Source organism: Ranitomeya variabilis, chromosome 2 (assembly GCF_051348905.1).
Source record: "Ranitomeya variabilis isolate aRanVar5 chromosome 2, aRanVar5.hap1, whole genome shotgun sequence".
Taxonomy (NCBI): Eukaryota; Metazoa; Chordata; class Amphibia; order Anura; family Dendrobatidae; genus Ranitomeya; species Ranitomeya variabilis.
Window position 1 is genome coordinate 594,648,208 of NC_135233.1, and position 23,385 is coordinate 594,671,592.

Genomic DNA, 23,385 nt, shown 5'->3' on the forward strand with positions numbered 1-23,385 from the left:
TAATGTGCTGCGTGGTTTCCCCTACGTACAGGAGACCGCATGGGCATTTTATTAAATAGACCACAAAGTTTGAGTCGCACGTATGGAATCCGCGTACTGGATATGACTTCCCAGATCTTGGGTGGGTTATGGTGTCTGATTTAATTACATTTGAACAGGCTGCACAATTTAGGCAGGGGAACGTGCCGTTTCGCCGAGTGCTCAATACCTTCTGCATGGTGGTAGGACGCTTGCTACCTATATCCGCCCTCACGAGCTTGTCCCTAATGTTGGGGGGTCTTTTATTGCACATCAAGGCTGGTTCACTAAAAGGAGGAATAGTGGGATAAGCTTTCGCTAGGAGTGGCCAATGCCGCCTTATGATGGAATGTACTTTGGGTACCAGCGGATGAAATACATGTACGAAAGGTATCCTTTCTCGTGTATTTCTCGGGGGCTGAGGTGATGGAGGTGAAAGGATGCGTGTTTTCTCTACAGCGAGCAATTTAGGAGGATAGCAACGTGTTTGGAATTTGGAGGTCATTGTGTCCAATCTGTCAGATAATGTCACTGGGTCAGAGACGATACGTGCTACCCTTTGTAGCTGGGAACGCGGTAAACTATTTTTTAGTGAACGTGGATGGCAGCTGGTGTAGTGCAAGAGACTATTACAGTCAGTGGGTTTGCAATACATATCAGTGGAGAGACTACCATTGGTGTCCTTGAGGACCTTGGTATCAAGGAAGGGTACTGAGATGCTGTCGAAATGAATAGTGAATTGAAGCTCCGGGAGAACAGAGTTTAGGTGGGAGTGAAAGGATGTCAATGCGTCAGAAGTACCAGTCCAAATGAGGAAAATGTCATCAATATAGCGGTGATAACATAGAACGTGCTGCAAAAAAAGGTTATTGGTGAACACATGGGTTGTTTCAAAGTGGTTCATAAACGCGTTGGCATACGCTGGCGCAACGTTCGAACCCATCGCGGTGCCGCACTTTTGTACGTAAAAGGTGTCCTCAAACAAAAAATAATTCTCATGGAGCACCAGGGTAAGTAGGTCCATGCAGAGTTGTTTGGCGTCTTCTGATATTGAAGACAGACTTAGTAAATGTTTAGTGGCCTCGATACCTTTAGTGTGTTGGATTGACGTGTAGAGGCTATTTACGTCAAGTGTAACTAAGGTACTGTCGGGTGGTACTCTGTCAAGCCGTTTAATGATATCCAGAAAGTGTCCCGTGTCCAAGAGAAAGGATCGGGTGGTTCTGACTAGTGGTGTAAGTATTCTTTCCAAAAAGACAGATAGAGGAGACAGGACAGAATCTGTAGAGGCTACTATAGGTCGGCCCGGGGGATTTAGTAGCGATTTATGGATTTTGGGTAATATGTAAAAAACCGGTGTCACAGGATGGGGATTTATAAGGAAAGTGGCTGTTTTTTGATCGATGGTATGTTGAGTCAAGTAGGTGTCGATCATGGTTTTGATTTTGTGACTGATGGTTGCCACTGGATCTCTTGGTATGATACCATAGGTATTAGTATCAGCTAGTTGTCGGTTAATCTCCCCTATGTACTGTGTACGGTTCATAACGACGATCGCTCCCCCTTTGTCAGCTGGCTTCACTATAATAGATGTATTAGCGTGAAGAGAAGACAGAGCTTGTTTCTCAGTGGAGGAGAGATTGGAGTGAGGAGGAAATAGACCAAGACGCTGTTGGTGTATAAGTGAGTCGACCTCATGGTCCACCAAAGAAATAAAAGTTTCCGCCGCATGATAGGTTTTAGGAGGATAGAAATTGCTCTGATTACGGAGCCCAAGGGTGGTGATAGACAAGGCTGGTGACATATCAACTTCAGTTAGAAGTTCTGGAGCCCGAGTATGATCAGTATTCAAACCAAAATGCGTCTTAAGTCTAATTGTCCGATAAAAATTTTCCAAGTCCTTTTTGAGTTGCAAAGCGTTCCAATTAGGTGTCGGACAGAAGGACAAACCCTTCTGCAGTACTGAAAGTTCAGCTGGGGATAAAAGATAGTCTGATATATTAACCACTAGGTTCGTCGTCTCACCTGCGATCTTGTGGTCATTCTTTCGCTTTGCTCTCCTTGTGGGTCTCCTTCGCGATGTCCCCCTCTGCGTCCCTTGGATAAAAAATGGCGACGGTTGGAATGGGTCGAGGAGTCGCTTTCGGAGCTGTAGGAACCTTCTCTGCGTTGATATCTTGGTCTGCGCCAGGTGGAGGTAGAGGATTCGGTCCATTTGTAGACTTTATTGGTGGCGTAGTCCTCAGAGTCTCGTTGGAATTTGAGTCGTTTGCGCTCCTGTAGGACCTTCTGATGATCTGATAAAGCCTTTTCAGTCTTGGTCTTGAGGGAAGACCACTCCGTAGAAGAAAGGGTAGTAGAAAGCTGTGTCTCTATATTCTGAATATTCTGTTTAGTCTCCGCTATTGCCCTCTGGAGGAATTCTATTGTTAATATGATAATATCAAGAGAACACTTATTAAGGATCCTCTTGTATTTCTCACAATATTCGGGGTTCTCTGCAAAGAGGGTGGGATGTAAATTGCACCTGAGTCCCCTAGGTATCTTATTTTGCCTGTGGTACTCTGCTAGGGTTGTGCAGTGAAGGTCGTAGGAGAGAAGCCTACGTTTTTCTTTTTCAAAATCCCTGGTCCTCAGTTCGTTCACTGGGGTCCTTAGGAATTCACTTGAACCTGTCACATGGGACAGTATGTCAGAACTTGTGGCCACATCATAAGCAAATGTGTCAGTAGACATGGGAATATTGCAAAGACGTTATAAGGACTGGCCGGTGCAACTACCAATAATAGTAGTAGTAAGAAGGGTTGATTTGGTGTGCACTCAGCCTGAATACAGGTGAGGTGCTGGTGCAATGGACCAGTGGTCCCAATAGCAAAAAATGTTGAAATTCACCGCACACTCATATGGATTTAGTTAATGTAAGAATTCTATAAGTTTATTGGGAGCGTAACAGAATATTACAGTATATGCGATAAACAACAACGTTTCGGCTCAACCAGAGCCTTTTTCACGTGTTCGCTGTAGAAAACAAGAAAATACGCAAAACACAAATAAATTAAATAACATGAAATAATACAACCAAAATAATCATGCGTCGTCCTAGAGGTAAAGGGAAGAAGCGAAAATACGTGTCCACTAACAGACATACGAAGACGTCTGTGGAAGTGACGACCAGGGGCCGAGTGTAGGTGAAGGTGCAAAATAGTCCTGCGCATCCTGTGGATAGGAATAACAATGAGTGCCAATAGAGTATCTACAATGCAGAGGAAAAGAAATACTCCTAATAGTACTTTATTACTACATATATAATGTAATCCAAGAACCTGATTTCACATGACTGCAAATGACAACAAAGCATGTCTCAGAATAAATGCCTCAGAATATAGGTAGTGAGTTGCACAGGTGATTACCTTATACGATAATAGATTGGTGCATAAGCAGGAAATAGTCCCAGCGGTGCAATATAGGCGTTCTGTGGAGATAGTGAGCAGAGGTTAGCTGCAGTAGTATATTTGGAAAAGGTGCCCATAGAATATGTTAGGTTACCTTGAATACTGTTTTAGGTATACATATACCAATAGAAGTTCCCTTCTAATAGTGTAGACCTGTTTTAGGGCAAGAAATGTGCATATGATACTCCCATAATATATCAGCCTGAATGTAGAGACCAAGGTGAAGCTAGTGGCTATTACCTGAGTAGTTCCTGTATGTGAGCGGCGCTCCCGCGCTGTGCTCAGTTGTAGCGTGTGCCTGGTCTAAGGTGGAGACGGCGTGCGTGTCTTTAATGTCCGCCGCACCGGAAGTGGTTGGTGCGGACCGGAAGTGACACGCCGCTGTACTGTGGGGCCTGATTGCGCAAGCGCTGGTGCTGGTAATGGTGTCCTAGCAACCAAGCGCCGCCTGCAGCTGGGAGTAACGCTGAATAGAGAAATTGTGCAGTACGCTGATGTGATATAAGGGCTGCGCACCGGTCTGGGAATGGCATAGCAGTGCTGTAATAGTGCACTACCTGTAGTGTGAATGAGGTCCTAGGGCTATATGATGGCAATAGTGCCAGAGTGCATGGTGTCTGGCTAGGGATATAGGAGTAATAAAATCTACCACAGATGTCTGCTGCATACGCCAAATTCCATTAAACTATTCTATAATTACAAAAACATGTAACATGCAGGACATTATGTGCGCACCGTAAACCAGACATGTACCCTGCAGAGCACGATACCGTAATCGTGTGCAGAGCAGATCGCGTTCGCTTTGTCATTATTCTGTGCTGTCCTGCGCACCGTAAAGGGTTAATCCCTTGGCTTTGTTCCCTGGTGTGGTCCTGATTTTGGTGACATCTCTCGGACTTGGCAGTCGGATCAATATGGAGCAGCAGAGGCTCATTCATAACTGCTTCGCTGACAGGCAGGACCCAGCAGGGAATAAATAGCAGGCCGGCCGCTAACGATCCATCTCTCGGCCAGTTCAGCCGTAGGTAATGAAGGGGAATATGCCTGTTTCTTTGTGTGTTGAGGGGGGGAGTGACCGGGGGTCCGGATCATTAGTATAATTCTAGAGGAATCTGTTGTGATAGATTGGATCTAAAATGGGAGTATTTGGCTCGCTACGCAGCAATTAACCTCCTGACCTAGCCACAGGACCAGTGACGGGACTAATTCTTGCAGGAGTAATGACATGCACAGTCCAGGGCCAACGAATACTCAAAAAAGCTGTGCATGCGTATAACATTACAGTTCCATGCAAAATGCATCAAAGAAAAATCCACTCATGCAAAACCCCACTCAGGCCCGGCCCGAAATATAATCCAGCGCTTCTATTTTGTCCCTCGAAATTTCACTTTCCAGACATATCCTCTCTTCAGAAGACAATGGAAGCAAAGAAAAAGTTGTAGAGAAGTAAATATACTTTCATTGGTGCACAGGTGACCTATCCTAAGTCCCCAAAATCCCCATCCGGAGTGGAAGTGAGCAATGTCGATGATGTTCGGACCCCCGTGAGTGAATGATCAACAGGCACCGTGCTCATGTCTCGTTCTAGGATGCGACCACAATCAGCAGGGTGGTGGGGTCGGACCATCATCAGCACTGCTCACCCCTCATGTGGCTCCGTTATAACGCATTTAATTATTTTAAACATTCCTCATATTTTGGGAAGAAGTAGAGATCATGGGGAAGATTTTTTTTATGCTTCCCGTCTCATTGAATACACTACAGTAGCACTCTCCCAGCCTGAAACGGCTGATAGCAGGTAACAATAGAGTCTATAAGGTTGAAGGTAGACACAAGACCTTCCAGTTCAACCTATAACCTAACATGTAGATCCAGATGAAGGCAAAACCCCATGAGGCCGTTGCTAATTGTCCCATAATACGAGCGAAACGGCAATGAGATTAGCTCTGTAATATTATATTTTTCTTGAAAGGCATCCAGGTCCTTCCTGTTCTTTTGTAGTGAATCGACCATTACAACATCATGTGGCAGAGTTTTTCACTTTTACTGCTCGGACAGAAAAGAATCAATAGTCTCACTGTTCGCACATTAAAGAATCAATAGTCTCACTGTTCGCACATTAGTCTCACTACTTTCACAGTAAAAAATCCATAGTCTCACTGCTCTCACAGTAAAGAATCCATAGTCTCACTGCTTTCACAGTAAAGAATCCATAGTCTCACTGCTCTCACAGTAAATAATCCATAGCCTCACTTCTCTCACAGTAAAGAATCAATAGTCTCACTGCCTGCACAGTAAAGAATCCATAGTTTCACTGCTCTCACAGTAAAGAATCAATAGTCTCACAGCTCTCACAGTAAAGAACCCATAGTCTTAATTCTCACACAGTAACAAATCAATAGTCTCACAGCTCTCACAGTAAAGAATCCATAGTCTCACAGTAAAGAATCCATAGTCTCACTGCTCATACAGTAAAGGATACGTATTCTCACTGCTTGCACAGTAAAAAAATCCAAAGTCTCATTGCTCACACAGTAAAGAATCCATAGTCTCACTGCTCTCACAGTAAAGACTCCATAGCCACACTGCTCGCACAGTAAAGAATCCATAGTCTCACTGCTTGTACAGTAATGAATCCATAGTCTCACTGCTCTCACAGTAAAGAATCCATAGTCTCAGTGCTTGTACAGTAAAGGATCCATAGTCTCACTGCTCGCACAGTAATAAATCCATAGTCTCACTGCTCTCACAGTAATGAATCAATAGTCTCACTGCTTTTACTGTAAAGAATCCATAGTCACAATAATGACTCCATAGCCTCACTGTTTGCACAGTAAAGAATCCATAGTCTAAGTGCTCACACAGTAATGATTCCATAGCCTCACTGCTCTCAGAGTAAAGAATCCATAGTCTCACTGCTCGCACAATAAGGAATCCATAGTCTCACTGCTCGCACAGTAAAGAATCCATAGTCTCAGTGCTTGTACAGTAAAGAATCCATAGTCTCACTGCTCTCACAGTAATGAATCAATAGTCTCACTGTTCGCACATTAAAGAATCCATAGTCTCACTGTTTGCACAGTAATGAATCCATAGTCTCACGATGTACAGGATGCCCCCTTGTCCCGATTGAAAGCCTAAGTGTGTAAAGATCATTGTACAGATCTCTGTTCTGTCCCCTCATATATTTGTACGGTGTAATAAGATCGCCCCTGAGCCTTCTTTTTTCCGTACTCTATACCCCCCAGTCTGATAACCCGTCTGTCACCCATTTCCGAATGTCGGTTGCTGTCCTCTGCACCCAATCTAGTCCAGCTCTGTCCCTATACACCGGAGCCCAATATCATACCCAGTATATATGGCTAGTGTGCCTGCACTAGTGACTCTAGAGGAAACGACTCATTACTGAATGCAGGTGGCATGGCGCCCTGTAGTCCAGGGCACAGTGTACCTCCTGCCTCGCCGCCGCCTGCTGTATTTGGCATGCACTGCCCTGTGCCTCCTTGCCTTGGCGCTATCTTGTCTACTCTGGGCTTCCGTGCCTTGATTAATTACATTAATCTGTCCTTTTTGTAATATTCTCTTAAGCTGGTGACCTTATTGGTGTTTTGCATTGCAGCCCTCCCCTATATAAAGCTTCTATTGGGGGTGTTGTGTTCTGCCAGCTTTAGCTCTGCACTCTTGCCGCTATTATGTGCCCATTGTGCCCTGCTCGTCGGGTGTAATGAAGGCTTATCTCTCAGAGGTTATGCCATCCTCTCGCTTTCTGCCTGCTGTACTGCGTGCCCAGTGTATTGTCTGCTCTCCGCATTGTGCTGCGCGCTCCCTGCGCTCTGCCCGTGCTGTGTCTGCAGCGATCAGCAGACGGTGGAATGTGTGCCCGGGGGGTGCTGGGCTTCCAAGTTTCTTTATAGCTGACATTATCTTTTATTGCCAGATAAAAATTCCAGGCTCGGCTGGTTTTATTACTGCTATATGTGCGGCTCATCCTATCCTCCCAGGATTCTCTCCCTTGACAACACACGGTGCACTTCTGGTACTTTGCGAGGGGGGAGAAGGGGATTAATGCCCCTCTGCCTCATTTTTTTTAGGACTAAGTCGTCTTCTATATGTCTGTAGTCGTAAGAATGACCTTCCTTTGGCTCCTTAAACCGCCGCGACCTCTGTAATGTAACCTTAGACTGATGCATCTTTCGGAAGGTATTTGCCCCCCATGGTGGGGTATACAGGGTCCTGCATCCAATTCATGCTTTTCTCATGGATTGGATATATTCTCTACAATTGCACAACATTTAAAAGCAATTTTTTAAAGAATTTTAGAATGATGGCGGGGGTCTGCCATGGGGGTCTCGTCTACTTTGCAGAAAGAAGGAGCAGCGGCACCACTCTCGCCCATTCACTTGAGTTTTTGAATGACATTACCACTGCAAAAAAACGAAAAAAAAAAAAGTGTGTATCAGGATTAGGATTCGGTCTATTCTGAAACAAGCCCCCCAAAAACTTTCCAGTGCAAATAATAAAAAAACTATAATAGTGCCATAAAGAAAGTGCACAAGGATTTGGTCTATTGCAAGTCCTCTCCGAAAGGAGGCCCCCAAAAAACTTTCCAGTGCCAAAAACAAAAAAAGTATGGTGGTGCCATAAAAAGTGCACAGTGATTCGGTCTATTGCAAGTCCTCTCCGAAAGGAGCCCCCCAAAAACGTTCCAGTGCCAAAAACAAAAAAAGTATGGTGGTGCCATAAAAAGTGCACAGTGATTCGGTCTATTGCAAGTCCTCTCCGAAAGGAGCCCCCCAAAAACGTTCCAGTGCCAAAAACAAAAAAGTATGGTGGTGCCATAAAAAGAAATGTCTATTCAGTCTATTGCACGCCATCTATGAAAGGAGCGCCAGAAAAACTTTCCACCTCCCTCTGCATCTGAAGATCTCAGCAAGAGTAGGGTTGCAACCCGAATATCCACCATTACCCGAACTGCGTAGCTCTTGTTCCAGCAGAAGGAGAAGCGGAGGTTTTAACCTGATGGCCACACTCATGCCCTAGACCTCCCTCCTGTAGGATTGTGTGTTGTAGTATATACTACAAGTGATCAAACTATCACAGTTTCAAGACCCCCAGGGGTTTTAAAAAAATATTTTTTTTAGTATATTACTTGATAAAATGGATGATGTCTTTCAAAACTAGAAACTTCCCGATTAAAATAATCCACTGTCCATTATTATTATTTAGGAACCCTATAATTATGCCATAAGGAAGTGCTGCCGTATGCACATAGAGGACTTGTCACTTGCATATAAATATGTAATATTATTATATTATGTCAATGCTGTGGTTTTCCTGAATCCGGCGATGTTTTTCTTTTGTTCCTGCGCCTTTTCATTCCTGAGATATAGCCTTGAATATAAATCTAGACTTTTAGCCAAGTAGGCGTGATCTTCTACTCTTCTTCATGGGCGTGTCCTTGAAGAGTCTCTCCCAGTTGACTAACAAGACTAACCAAGGAAGAAGGGGCCGTATCTCAGGAACGGAGAGGAGCAGGAAGAAAAGAAAAACCGCGCCGGAATCGGGAGAACAGCGGCTTTTATTTTTTGAAAAGTGACTTAATTTTGGTACATTTCTATTTATTAAATATTAGAATGTAATGAATACCAGCGGAGCCAACACCAAGCACTTATTTGGTATATACTTGTGAGCACGCACCCAGCCGTGAACTCTCTGCACAATCACTACGTAGCGGCATCCTCCTTTACAGCGGTTATGTAGATGAGGTGAGTTAATGCATTCGTTTTACTATTTTATGGCGGTGGGGGGTGGAGAGAATTTTCAGCCTTTGTAGTATTAGTGCCCAGGGCAATGTGAATCCTTCAGCTGGTGTGGAGGACAGACAGAATATGCTTAGTGCTGCTCTGGCATAATGTGATGTGATGTGGCTATGCCCAGGCTAGAGAATGCCAGTGGCAGGCAACATCTGCTCGGCTGCCCCTGTCCTGCGCGGCAGCAGGCAGGTCAGCGAGGGGAAGAAGGGTGGTGCCTATGGGTATAGGATGTGCGCTCATGTGGACGTACACGGTGGGGGCGGACTGCGCTCTTGTTGAACTGTCTAGTCCATTAACACGATAAACAATATCCGTCAGTGACATTAGTCAAGGACACGAAGACATTAAAGATGGACTTACAGACAGCGGGAGCAATGGCCACTGCGCTGTCAGGGAAGAGTGACAGCTATTGTGACAGGCGGGGAAGATTTTTCGGAACGGTTTCCTTTCCATATACTGCATGAATTTATATACATGGCGAACTGTACATCTCACAAAATTGCACCTACCCTGCAAGTCAGCCCCTGACCCTTTTAAAGGGTGAATCCGAAGATTGATAGGTGCTAATTTGGGGTCGCAATGATGCCATGAAAGGGTCTGAAATTCTTTTTTTTTGGGGGGGGGATGAAACGGTGGCAACACTTGCACATCATCGCCCTTTACATGGGACATCTATGAACACAGCTGATGGCTAGCTCTGACATAGAGGAAAAATTGAGTGGTGTTGGCCCTGTTCTTGGGATCAGGGGGGCTTCCAGCTGTGGGACCCTTCCGATTCCCACGTTATTGCTTAGTCTTTTGGATAGGTGACTTATGGGGTAGTTACCACTCCTAGGATGCAGATTTTCATACTTTTTCCCCCCATAAGGAAAACTTAACACATTCACAAAACTTCTCACAACGGTGTTACCCTACACTTAAAAAAAGCCAAACAAAGTAATGTAATTTTTGTGAAATTTCCAGCAGCTGGTGAAGATTTTCGCCGTGACTTTCCATCGGGCTTCTCTCGTGCTGCACCTGTGCTCTCCAACACAATGCACTTTCCTGCAGGTTCTGCTTTCAACAATTCAGGGTATCCTATGAAATGGGTGGATTAATTGCGGGACATGCAGCCGCGGGGACTCAAACATATTTTTCGAGCACGCCGAAGACACTCGGTTAGCACCCGAGCATGCTCAGATAACACCTTATCCGAACACGTATGGTCATGACTCATCACTAGTAATTATCCATCCAGGTCTTATCTGACATAGACGCTTTTATAAGTAGAACCAACATCATTGTCAATGAGAATCATATTTTAGATATTTTTTTCATCTCTTATGTGATGGTGGAAGGAAGCTGAGCTGACGCTTCGTTTTCTATATACTGCTAAGGAAGAAACCAGTTATAAACACCAAACCGCACCACCGGCGCATGTTAACGCAGCCATAATATCACAGGATGGCTCCCGATATTCATTTAGTAGGGAGAGGCGTACATTTTCCCATCAGCACACGCCGGCCGCTAATGACTCTCGATAAGCCAGTAACGGCGCATACATTTACACCAGTATGGAAAAAGCCCTCACCGCGCATCCATCCATCCGGCCACATCCGCACATTACTACTCCCATACGTGCCCAGGACGGTTAACACCTCCACACCGCGCCATCCTGCAAAAATTAACACTACTCCACACTCAGCATTTCTCCAGCCATTAACACTTTCATACACTCAGCATCTATTTCTCATCCCCCCCAGATTTGTGAACGTGGCTTATTATCCCCAGCGGTGGCATAAAGTTAATGCCAACTCTCGGTGTGTTCTCAGCCATGTCTGCAGATAAGGCTGTGTGCACACTGCTGCGGAGCCGATATTCCCACAGGGAGACGGCCGGGGTCTGCCAAGGAGACTTTACCTTTTCTTTTCTGCAATGAAGTACCAACAGCTGGCAGCCTTTACCCACTACACTGGGTGCCAGCTCATGTACGCCCTCTGCTGGAGGCACGGCTCGAGCATGGTACGATCTGGTACGATCACACAAACTTTTTATTCCCCTGAGTCTCACAAATTCAGTATGATTTTTCCAGAGAAATCCACATCAGAAATCAAGGTGCTGTTTGAAGAGGTTTCATATCTGACGTGTTTTTTTCCCAACACCTTTAACTTGACAATGTCAAATTTCTAGCATGTTCCACAATTTCCAAATCTTATCGGGAAAAAAAACTCACTGTATGAACAGCAATGTGCATTTCTCAATGGAATCTAGGGAAAAGCATTTGAAATGGCTTTCAGTTATAAAACTTCATGTGAACACACACTAAAGTCATACTGAGATTTTTTAATGCTGTTTTGGACGTGGTTTCCACACTAAAAAACACTTCAAAACTGCTTGCAACTTCACTTTCATTACATTGGAAAAAGCTCCTGTAGAACACATTTTTTTTTGGGGGGGACAAGCATCATGTATGGTAATTACTTTACGTAAACTGCATTACGAAATGTAGCACTGCATCGTTAATTGTCTATCAGACTGCCAAAGGTGAGCGCTGTTTTTCGGTAGTCATATGGACAATGAATGGAGTAGTGATTTGCATATTTGACCTCCACTCAGAGAGGGCCCTATTATACTCTTTTTTCAGGATGGTTTGGGGTTCCCAATGGTCAGACCAATTCTATAAAATATCCCCTATTGTATGGATAGGTCATAACTTATCAACTTGGTACAAACTTTTAAAGATCCCTGTATTGGTGGCTGTTTGGAGCGCTGATGCTGGATGCTTTGATGCTTTGGAGTGCTGATGCTGGATGCTCTGATGCTTTGGAGCGCTGATGCTGGATGCTATGATGCTTGATGCTTTGGAGCGCTGATGATGGATGCTCTGTTGCTTTGGAGCGCTGATGATGGATGCTCTGTTGCTTTGGAGCGCTGATGCTGGATATTCTGATGCTTTGGAGCGCTAATGCTTGATGCTCTGATGCTTTGGAGCGCTAATGCTTGATGCTCTGATGCTTTGGAGCGCTAATGCTTGATGCTCTGATGCTTTGGAGCGCTGATGCTTGATGCTCTGATGCTTTGGAGCGCTGATGCTGGATGCTCTGATGCTTTGGAGCGCTGATGCTGGATGCTCTGATGTTTTGGAGCGCTGATGCTGGATGCTCTGATGCTTTGGAGCGCTGATGCTGGATTCTCTGATGTTTTGGAGTGCTTATGCTGGATGCACTTATGCTTTGGAGCTTTGGAGCGCTGATGCTGGATGCACTTATGCTTTGGAGCGCTGAGGCTGGATGCTCTGATGCTTTGGAGCTTTGGAGCGCTGATGCTGGATGCTCTAATGCTTTGGAGCACTGATGCTGGATGCAGTTATGCTTTGGAGCGCTAATGCTGGATGCTCTGATGCTTTGGAGCGCTGATGCTGGATGCAGTTATGCTTTGGAGCGCTAATGCTGGATGCTCTGATGCTTTGGAGCGCTGATGCTGGATGCTCTGATGCTTTGGAGCGCTGATGCTCTGATGCTTCGGAACGCTGATGCTGGATGTTGTGATGCTTTGGAGCGCTGATGCTGGATGCTCTGATGCTTTGGAGCGCTGATGCTCTGATGCTTCGGAGCGCTGATGCTGGATGTTGTGATGCTTTGGAGCGCTGATGCTGGATGCTCTGTTGCTTTGGAGCGCTGATGCTGGATGTTGTGATGCTTTGGAGCGCTGATGCTGGATGTTGTGATGCTTTGGAGCGCTGATGCTGGATGTTGTGATGCTTTGGAGCGCTGATGCTGGATGTTGTGATGCTTTGGAGCGCTGATGCTGGATGTTGTGTTGCTTTGGAGCGCTGATGCTGGATGTTGTGATGCTTTGGAGCACTGATGCTGGATGTTGTGATGCTTTGGAGCACTGATGCTGGATGTTGTGATGCTTTGGAGCGCTGTTGCTGGATGTTGTGATGCTTTGGAGCGCTGATGCTGGATGTTGTGATGCTTTGGAGCGCTGATGCTGGATGTTGTGTTGCTTTGGAGCGCTGTTGCTGGATGTTGTGATGCTTTGGAGCGCTGATGCTGGATGTTGTGATGCTTTGGAGCGCTGATGCTGGATGTTGTGATGCTTTGGAGCGCTGTTGCTGGATGTTGTGATGCTTTGGAGCGCTGATGCTGGATGTTGTGTTGCTTTGGAGCGCTGATGCTGGATGTTGTGATGCTTTGGAGCACTGTTGCTGGATGTTGTGATGCTTTGGAGCGCTGATGCTGGATGTTGTGTTGCTTTGGAGCGCTGTTGCTGGATGTTGTGATGCTTTGGAGCACTGATGCTTGATGCTCTGATTATTTCAATCAGTGCAGAATGTGTAAACATAATTATGAAATGGTGTAATAAGATGAGCATTCACATTTGGCCACATCATTTTTTTTTTTACTTGTAGCTAAAAAAAAATAATAATTTTTGCCATTCGTTTTCAATACATTTGCCTTCTATTGCTTCTATGTTGCACTGTCTATCGCTGACCACAGAATGATTTAACTGAGACTCTGTCAGCGAGCTCATTCTGACGAGACTTTGTAACTCTTTTATGTCTTTTTCCGAGCGCCTCTCATCTGATCGCATCAAAGTTGAATGTGTCGGGAAACAAAGATTCTATACAAGCAAAGCGGTGCAATTTTTTTTTTATGAAACCCAATTGCAAAAATGATTTGTAGTCTCAAATACATGCATTTAAGTAAAGAAAATTGGCGCTAAAGGTGTACCACCCCTTTAAAAAAAAATAGTCTAAATCTGTGTTTACGGTCCCTTTAAATGTGAGAACAGGATGTTTTTTTCTTTATTACATGATTTCCAATGGCCGTGTGTGCCAGTCTACCACCCAGCTGTGACTCCGAGGATGTCTAGCGCTTTGTCGCTGACCGAGGCGGCGAGCGATCGGCGGGCAGTCAGGTGGGATGAACGTATACGGTATATTTGTGTGCGCGTTATAGACGCCTCCTCTTACCTCCAGCTGCCGTCATATGAGCTGAGCATATGTGGGCTGACAAGATGGCACTGCCTGCGGGCATCCTGGGTGGCACAGCTTCTGTGACTATATGAGCTGTGACAGCAGGAGCCAGGAGGGCCTCTACAGCGCCACAGCCTGCGGCAGCAGCTCTCCCTCCTCTGCATGTGTATTCGCACAATACATACTGATGACATAAATTATTTGAAGTGAGCCTCGCTGACAGACACACTCACAAGTGGAGGTGAAATTTTTTCTTTTTTTTTTTTTTAGAAAAAAAAACATCTCATTAACCCTTTGACTGCTGGAACGAACTACGAAAGGTGCTCTACAGGCACCCGAAAAGTATATTGAGGCGTAGAGAAAAACCATTGTGCGTCTAAATGTCACAAAGTTTACAAAAGGCTCCAAAATGGCAGTTTTAGGTAAAAGATTACATCACCCTATAATGTTATTTGTAACTTTGTGAACCAGGAGGGTCAGGATGAACAATAAGTACTGCAGTGTACAGATATGTGGGAAGGTGACTATATTCTAAACTGGGTTGGATAGTACTTGAAAATACAAGCAATTTTGCAATTTACTGCTTATTAAAATTTCCATCCGTTCTTGAGATATTGACACTTTGGTTTACAGGTCGTTGCCTTGGAGACCGACCACCGCTGCTAGACAGCAGAACATGTGCTGTGCTTATCAGCTTGTTTCTATTGAGCTTGTAAGACCAGTTTTCAAGTCGGTCAGGATTGTTGGAGTGCATTATTACCCCCTAACTCGTGCCAGCTTCAGCGCAGTGCTTAAAAGCTAGACAGCAGAGGAGGTCGGACTCCTAGGCCACAAAAGAAAAATGTTAATAGCTCAAGAACGGCTGCAAATTTTAAAAAGCAGTAAATTGCAAAAGTGCTTGTTTTTACAAGCGCTATCCGATTATATTCATCTATGAAAATAGGAATAAACTGTTAACTACTGAGAAGACTTGAAAAGGTATCCTCTGGTGTCTAACACCAAGGCGTTAGAAGCAGATCCTTTAAAGGTTTTTACATATGGCCTCAGTGGGGTAAAAATATATAAAGAGAACCATTTACTCATCTCTGTCTCCCTGTGTCCTCCGCTCTCTCTTTTTTTCTTCTGGGGTGATTGATGCTGGTGATTGGTGGCCGCAGCCATCGCAGACAACTTCTTCAAGAAAGAAATGGAAAACCCCGAAAAGGGTTTGTGCCAAGATTTGAAGTTATGCCCTATCCGCAGAATTTCCTGTTTGCTGTGAGGTCCAGCTGCTGGGACCCCCAGTGATCCTCTGAAGATCTGGATGGAGCGGTGGTTGAGCATGCACCTCCCCAGCTCCATTCATTCTTGATGAGACTGTAAGGAAATTATTCCAGATTCTATGGATAAGATCTAATTTTTTATTCAAAGTCCTGTAAATTGGGAGGTGCGTCCTCCATGGATTGGACTTGTTTTTCCAGCACATCACATAGATGCAGATGATGGGGTAGAGATCTGGAGATTTGGAGACATTCCTATGAACTCTTCATCTAGGGTTTCCTATTGTAGGCACTTTTGGCAGTGGTCAGGGTCAGTACAAGCTCTTCATATCCTGACACCTTTCTATCATAGCCAACAGTAATCTGTTACAAAAGCTCTTCTATGGGATCGGAGCAGAAGGACTTGCCATCGTTGCCCTTGGTCACGTATGACCATGTCGCTTGGTCACCGTTTATCCATCCTTGGACCACGTTTGGTAGGTTCTAATCATTGTGTAAGGAGAACACCCATCAGGTCCTGCAATTTTGGAGCCTCATCATTAAGATTTCACCTTTGTTGATCAGATCCTTACAAGTGTCAATAAATCACTAACTTCAAGAAATGACTGTTCATCTACTGCCTAATGTATCCCACCTTCGACATACACCATTTTATTGAGATAATCAATGTTCTCCTCTTCAACAGTCTGTGCCAACAAGTCCCACAATTGTGAGCAAAAATGTCCAACAATGGCCCACCATGGAGGGTGACGTTTCGGCCGGCTCTGCCCTTAATGTTAGGTCCCACTGATATAATTTGGTCCCAAAAAGTAGGATTTGTAGCAGCTGTCACTTCATAACGTGCGCCTGGACCTCGTTCTGCCTCTGCATTAGGCACATGCTCTTCATTTATTCTGGATGGTATCAGTTCAGTCTCATCCAGTGGACTCTGTCGCCACCATCTGCTTGTGTTTGGTACTGCAACGATGCATCAGGGTGTTTAGGATTTCCAATATAGTGGTTAAGTCCACTGGAAGAACAGATATTCCCACATTCGAGATAACCCCTTAGCTGAAATGCTTAGAATGACCTACCCTGTCCTCAGGGTTGTTAATGAAGCCATATTGGGGTTTGTGCACATTGAGGGTTTTTTTTAGGAAGTTTAGGAGCAGAAACCCCAGGTTTTTGATTAGCTTTGGGGGAGTATTTGGCGAGTTTCTGCTCCTAAAACTACTAAAATGAACTGTACATACCCACAGGTTAGGTTCCCATGGTGTGTTTTTGATGTTGCAGATATTTTACACCCATTAAGTAAAATAGGTTACTTGCATTTTTCCGAAAAGACTCTCCCCCAAAAAAAAACCTCCCCAAAAAACCATCATAGAAACCGCTTTTTTTTTTTTAAAGCTTTTTGATTGACAGTGCCTAGTTTGGAGCAGATTCTGTCAGGATCCGCTTCAAAGAAATGACAAGTTTCTTTTTTCCACAGAGTGAGTAGGAAGCGTTTTCCTTGTGTTTTTGGAGGTTCTCTTTAAACCTATATAGTTTTATCATGTGCCTATCTTTTTAGTTGTCCTTTTTAGGATGTACATGGGTGAAATACAGTAATAAGACTCCCACCGTTTTTCTGTATACAGCTCATATACAGAACTATGGGTCTCCATGGCGACAGACTACAAACAGGTGCTGCGCGTAGTCTGATCCTGCACTTATGTCACCCCTTCCATCTGCCATTTTTTCTACCGTCTGTAGGTGAGACGAGGGTGCAATAAAGAGAGCAAATTGGTCTCCAAAGGGTATGCAGCATGTAAGGATCATCTTCAACTGCAATTTCCATGGCTGTCGATAGTATTGAAGTATGAATGCCATTTTATAGGATCCTTTAAAAGAGAAAAAAAAAATCTATAAAGTTTCTTGTGCTGCAGAACTTTCTGCAATGGCCGTGGAAACTTACCTATGGTTGGTCTCGTAATGCAGGTTTCTTCTATAGACGGATGGTGGGAAATGTAGACATTGTCATATATGTGTTACATTCAGCATCATCATCATCATCATCAAGAGAGCAAGATCACTGATACTATATTACACTTCTGATTTTTCTCCTTAGGGTCCCTTTCCACTTGCGAGATAAAAAACGGTCCGTAATCTGGACCGAAAAAACGGATGGAACGTATGCGATTTTCATGCGAGTGTCATGCGAGTACAATGCGATTTATAATCGCATCATCCGTATGACATCCGTATTACTGTCCGATTTGTACGCACCGGTGTCCTTTGAAAAGCCGGCAATTCAGCGCGGTGTACAGTAAAATCACACTGACAGGTTAGAATAGACTAGATATATACACATAGAATAGGTATATATACATATATATATGTCAGTGAGACACCTATATATGTATATTTATATTTAATGCAGCGCAAGATAGCATAAAAGCCGCTAATTCAATTGCCGGCTTTTAATTTCTCCTTCCCAAACCCGACAGGATATGAGACATGGTTTACATACAGTAAACCATCTCATATCCCCCTTTTTTTTGCATATTCCACACTACTAATGTTAGTAGTGTGTATGTGCAAAATTTCAGCGCTGTAGCTATTAAATTTAAGGGTTAACTCGCGGAAAAAATTGGCGTGGGCTCCCGCGCAATTTTCTCCGCCAGAGCGGTAAAGCCAGTGACTGAGGGCAGATATTAATAGCCAGGAGAGGGTCCATGGTTATTGGCCCCCCGTGGCTAAAAACATCTGCCCCCAGCCACCCCAGAAAAGGCACATCTGGAAGATGCGCCTATTCTGGCACTTGGCCACTCTCTTCCCACTCCCTGTAGCGGTGGGATATGGGGTAATGAAGGGTTAATGCCACCTTGCTATTGTAAGGTGACATTAAGCCAGATTAATAATGGAGAGGCGTCAATTATGACACCTATCCATTATTAATCCAATTGTAGGAAAGGGTTAAAAAACACACACACACGATTTAAAAGTATTTTAATGAAATAAACACAGCGGTTGTTGTAATAATTTATTGCTCTCTCAATCCATCAGGAACACCCTCGCTTGGCAACATAATAAACGCACAAGATACATACCCTCAGATGTCAGATCACGTCCCACGATGTAATCCATCTGAAGGGGTTAACTAATATTACAGGCAGGAGCCCTGCTAATGCAGCGGTGTGCTCGTGCCTGTAATTCCCCGGCGAATGAATGAAATGTAGGTCATTGACCTACATTTCCTTCAGTCGCGGTGATGCGCCCCCTGGTGGATGTCCTCATATGACCTGGAGCGTGGGAAAAAGTTCCCAGGCTGCAGTTTATGAGAACATCCACCAGAGGGCGCCTCACCGCGACTCAATGTAAGTACAGATCCAGCTTTCCTTTCAGCACCCGGGGATTACAGGCACCAGTGAGTGGTTTATCGCAGCTCGTGCCTGTAATATTAGTTAACCCCTTCAGATGGATTACCTCGTGGGACATGATCGGACATCAGAAGGTATGTATCTTGTGCGGTTATTATTTTGCCAAGCGAGGGTTTCCTGATGGATTGAGAGAACAATAAATTATTACAACAACCGCTGTGTTTATTTCATTAAACTACTTTTAAATCATGTGTGTGTGTTTTTTAACCCTTTCCTACAATTGGATTAATAATGGATAGGTGTCATAATTGACGCCTCTCCATTATTAATCTGGCTTAATGTCACCTTACAATAGCAAGGTGGCATTAACCCTTCATTACCCCATATCCCACCGCTACAGGGAGTGGGAAGAGAGTGGCCAAGTGCCAGAATAGGCGCATCTTCCAGATGTGCCTTTTCTGGGGTGGCTGGGGGCAGATGTTTTTAGCCACGGGGGGGCCAATAACCATGGACCCTCTCCTGGCTATTAATATCTGCCCTCAGTCACTGGCTTTACCGCTCTGGCGGAGAAAATTGCGCGGGAGCCCACGCCAATTTTTTCCGCCATTTAACCCTTTATTTCAGCAGCTACAGCGCTGAAATTTTGCACATACACACTACTAACATTAGTAATGTGGAATATGCAAAAAAAAGGGGATATGAGATGGTTTACTGTATGTAAACCATGTCTCATATCCTGTCGGGTTTGTGCAGGAGAAATGAGAAGCCGGCAATTGAATTAGCGGCTTTAATGCTATCTAGCGCTGCATTAAATATAAATATACATATATAGATGTCTCACTGACATATATATATGTATATAGACACATTCTATGTGTATATATCTAGTCTATTCTAACTTGTCAGTGTGATTTTACTGTACACCGCGCTGAATTACCGGCTTTTCAAAGGACACCGGTGCGTAAAAATCGGACAGAACTCGCATGGTGCGAGTGCTGTGCGATTTTTTTCTCGCACCCATTGACTTGCATTGGCGAGTCTCGTCCGAGAATCGCAGCAATACGCAGCATGCTGCGATTTTTTTCTCAGCCGATCCAGATTTTTCTCAGTCCGATTTCGGCTGAGAAAAAAATCGCAAATCAAAAGACACCTATTAACTAACATTGGTCCGAGTGCAATCCGATTTTTTATCGGATTGCACGCGTCCGTTTTCCTCGCAAGTGGAAAGGGACCCTTATTCCCTGTCTCAGTTTATCCCTGACTGTCTCAATGCCTGGTAAGTGTGAGTCACTGACTGCAGCTGTCTCGGCCTCACCCATCTCTTTTCATCCATAACTCCCCCATTGCTGGCGTAGGCCTACGTGCCAACCATGGCGGTGCCCCGATGCTTCTCGTCTTCCATTTTTTTTCCTCACCCTATTGATGGCCGCACAGTAATACCCCCCTCCCCATTAGTGCTGTACACCATCATCGTCCATCTGTGCCTGGACTTGACATGGTTAACGGACCAGAAATTAACAACCATGATGATATCATCAAGAACATCGTGGTAACGGCAAAATCCGGAGTTTGTTCTTGATAACATCTGAAATTCCTATTCTCCTTTTAAACTCCAGTAACAGGATGTTAACACTTTAAGGGTCAAGGAGACTGTCCGGTGGTGAAGGGAGCGCAGCATCTTATAACGTGGAGGATGCTTCCTGCAAAATAAAAATCCTACATACTACATACATACTAATATCTGTGTCTGGACGCCATTACGATTTGGCACATTCACTATATTGATTCAATACTTTAGTTTTGCGGGGGCCCTCTGTATAGCATGACACGGCAGCAGAAGTACAAGAGACAAAGGGACACTTTTTTTTGGTCTCCCTAGTGAAAGGAGCTCTATGAATACATTTAAAGTAAATCTGTCATAGGTTTTTGCTATGTAATCTGAGAACAGCATGATGTAGTGGCTGAGACCCTGATTCCAGTGATGTATCACTTGCTGGGCTGCTTGCTGCCATTTTCATAATCACTCCTTTCTCTGGCAGAGCTCAGAATACAGAGCCCTGTATAACCCCGCCCACACTGACAGAAAGCTGCCAATCAGTGGTGGGGGCGGGGTTACGCAGAGCAGGAGGACTAGACACCTAGTCCTGTAGTGATAATCTCCTGCTGATAAAACACTGATTTACAACACACAGCCTAATAAGTGATACATCACTGGAATCAGGCTCTTGGCCTCTACATCATGCTATAGCAAAACTTGTTAACAGATTCCCTCCCTTTTAAAGGGTTATTCTCTTCTTCAATCTACAAGAGCGCATCGCCCCCTAGCCTAATAATTTCCTGCTTGCTGGAGGTATATGCCTCATGATTGACATTGCGGTGCCTCTGGTCTGAGCCGTGATGCTGTTAGTAGGAGCAAATTTGCCTCTGCGGCATTGGAAGAGTACAAGGGCAGATCGGTTGATTGTAAGCTCTAGATATTTGCAAGCAAGCCTCCTTACCTCGGATACCGGCCACCGCTGATTCACTGCAGAGGTGGCCGGTAACCTGGGAAACGAAATTAATAAAAATCCCTCCATTCCTGAGAACGGAAGGGAAAATTACAAAGTTGCTTGTGGTTCCAAGCCCTTGTACTCATTTCAGTAGTGGAAACCACCCCTTTATTGTGTGTATTGTGCCCTGAATCGTAGTCGGACTTGGGGCAAAATCATATAGGCTCCATTTAAATGTATTTGTTTTGTTCTTTTATTTGGTTTTAGGTTTCTTCTAATTTAATAGTTTGTGAACACGGGAAGTCTGGACTCGCAGCAGACATCCTAAATGTCTGACGTGAATCTCTTAATTATCGTAATGGAGTTTCTTGGCCGAAGACGGTAGATCAGGTATTCTCATCAGTGACGCAGACAACAGATGGGAGAGCGGCAACGATCGCTGCGGGTGCAGGAGAAGACGAAAAACTGCCCCCCGATTTATACAGCACCCAACTTCCTATTTTTTTCGGGGCGCCTAGTCGGACAGCGGGGATCGCTCGGAGTTAATGGGATGAACGTTTTAGCAGATCCTCGTATTCCCCGCGTGCGTTGTTATAGGGGATTTGGAGAGATTTCGAGTAACAACAAGCGCCCACTGTTTCCCCACCGGACTCTTTTAACCCTTTCTCCCACCAGGGATTTGTGATACGGTTGATCTGGAGACAGGTGGCACGTGTTACATTGCACATACGTTCTCTCCTGTATGATCCCCCCCTCACCCCAAGAATACAGGGGTCTGAGGGCCGGGAAGTGACCTTGAAACAGAGCAGAGTCTGTAATGGGCACAGCTGCAGACCCCATTCTCCCCCCTGTCCAAACACAGAGTACACCCCCGACACCCCAGTGATTCCCCCTCCCACCCCACCGACTGGAGTAAAGTTACAACTCACAACACTTGTGCTGTCAGTCACCCCGGGGAAAGGGAATCCGTCACACAGCCAGGCGGACGCAGACCCTCGTCCTTTTCCCACAGAGACTACTTCATTCCAAGCAGGATGGAAAGACGGATACTCCTGGCCATGTGCTGTCTGGTGTCCACCTGCGGACAGGTAAGAGACCACCTCCGCCAGGGTAGGGCTCTGTGCACACCTGTATGGCCTCGCCATAAGTCTGCGGGGATGGAATTGCAGTAATAGGATTACTTTCCAAATTTCCATTCTCAGGGTGATTTTGCAGGAAGCAATTTCATTTAAAAAAGGAAATAATTTAAGTAGGAGTTCCCCTTTAAATATAGTAGGCTTTGATGGCTCCCCTATACGTGTATGATGGTGAACCTGATGGAAGAGCAGCAATTGCGGAGCTAATAGAGGAGAACATCATTGCCATAAATGAGGGGGTACTTCCATAGATATCACTAGGGCGACGTGTTTAGGAATGGGTGCGGAATTTGGGGCGTTCATGAATTGCGCATGTATTAGTGTTGTACAAGTCTATCAGAGCAACATTTAACCATTGATGTGAATGGGCGAAAAAAACGGACATTAATCTGGATTTTTTTTATGGACACCATCAGAAAAAAAAACGGATATATGACCCTCCATAGACTATAATAGGTCCGGATAGAATAGGTATGTGAAATAACGGACATGGATTGGGCTGCACGTGGATTCCCCTTTAACTCAGCGTTTTGTATATTATTAAACGGGAAAAAAATGTATAAAAGTGATCTAATAACTGGGATTGCGATGTCCGGACCGCCTGCAGGTCTCCTCACCTGGACATAGCAGCCCCTGTGCTCATGAGGCTGCCGGGGTCAGGAGGATCGCAGCCGCTCAGGACATCACCTTGTGTCCACCTAAGTAGGGGTTCTCCTTTAAAAAAAAAATGTCTCCGCTTTTCTGAAAAAATAATTAAAACATTCACACTCATTATGTCATGGAAAGTTCTGCAACTTTTTAATATATGTTTAGTTTTGATTTCTAAAGAGGATCTGTGTTCATATCTCACCATACAAGCTGCATACATTATTAAGGATGATTCCCCCCCCCCCCCAAAAAAAAATCAAGTTATTCCCTAT

At 44.7% G+C, this 23,385-nt stretch overlaps 2 protein-coding genes across 3 annotated transcripts in view; both read left to right on the forward strand.

Moving 5' to 3' along the window:
• The window catches only part of ACSF3 (acyl-CoA synthetase family member 3), a 59,121-nt gene extending 49,996 nt beyond the window's left edge, over positions 1 to 9,125 (forward strand). The window contains exon 10 of the mRNA XM_077288436.1: positions 9,103 to 9,125. Coding sequence (XP_077144551.1) covers positions 9,103 to 9,109 — 7 coding nt within the window. The 3' untranslated portion in view covers positions 9,110 to 9,125. The remainder of the gene's footprint in view (positions 1 to 9,102) is intronic.
• Positions 9,103 to 23,385, forward strand: part of CDH15 (cadherin 15) — a 65,656-nt gene continuing 51,373 nt past the window's right edge. Inside the window, exon 1 of one of the 2 annotated variants that reach the window (XM_077288429.1) lies at positions 9,103 to 9,235. Coding sequence is in view for 1 of the 2 variants with exons in the window: in XM_077288428.1 (XP_077144543.1) it covers positions 22,364 to 22,417 (54 nt within the window). In the remaining variant the exon portion in view is untranslated. Of the gene's footprint in view, positions 9,236 to 21,705; positions 22,418 to 23,385 lie in introns of those variants that run through there. The other variant, XM_077288428.1, reaches the window with a different exon arrangement.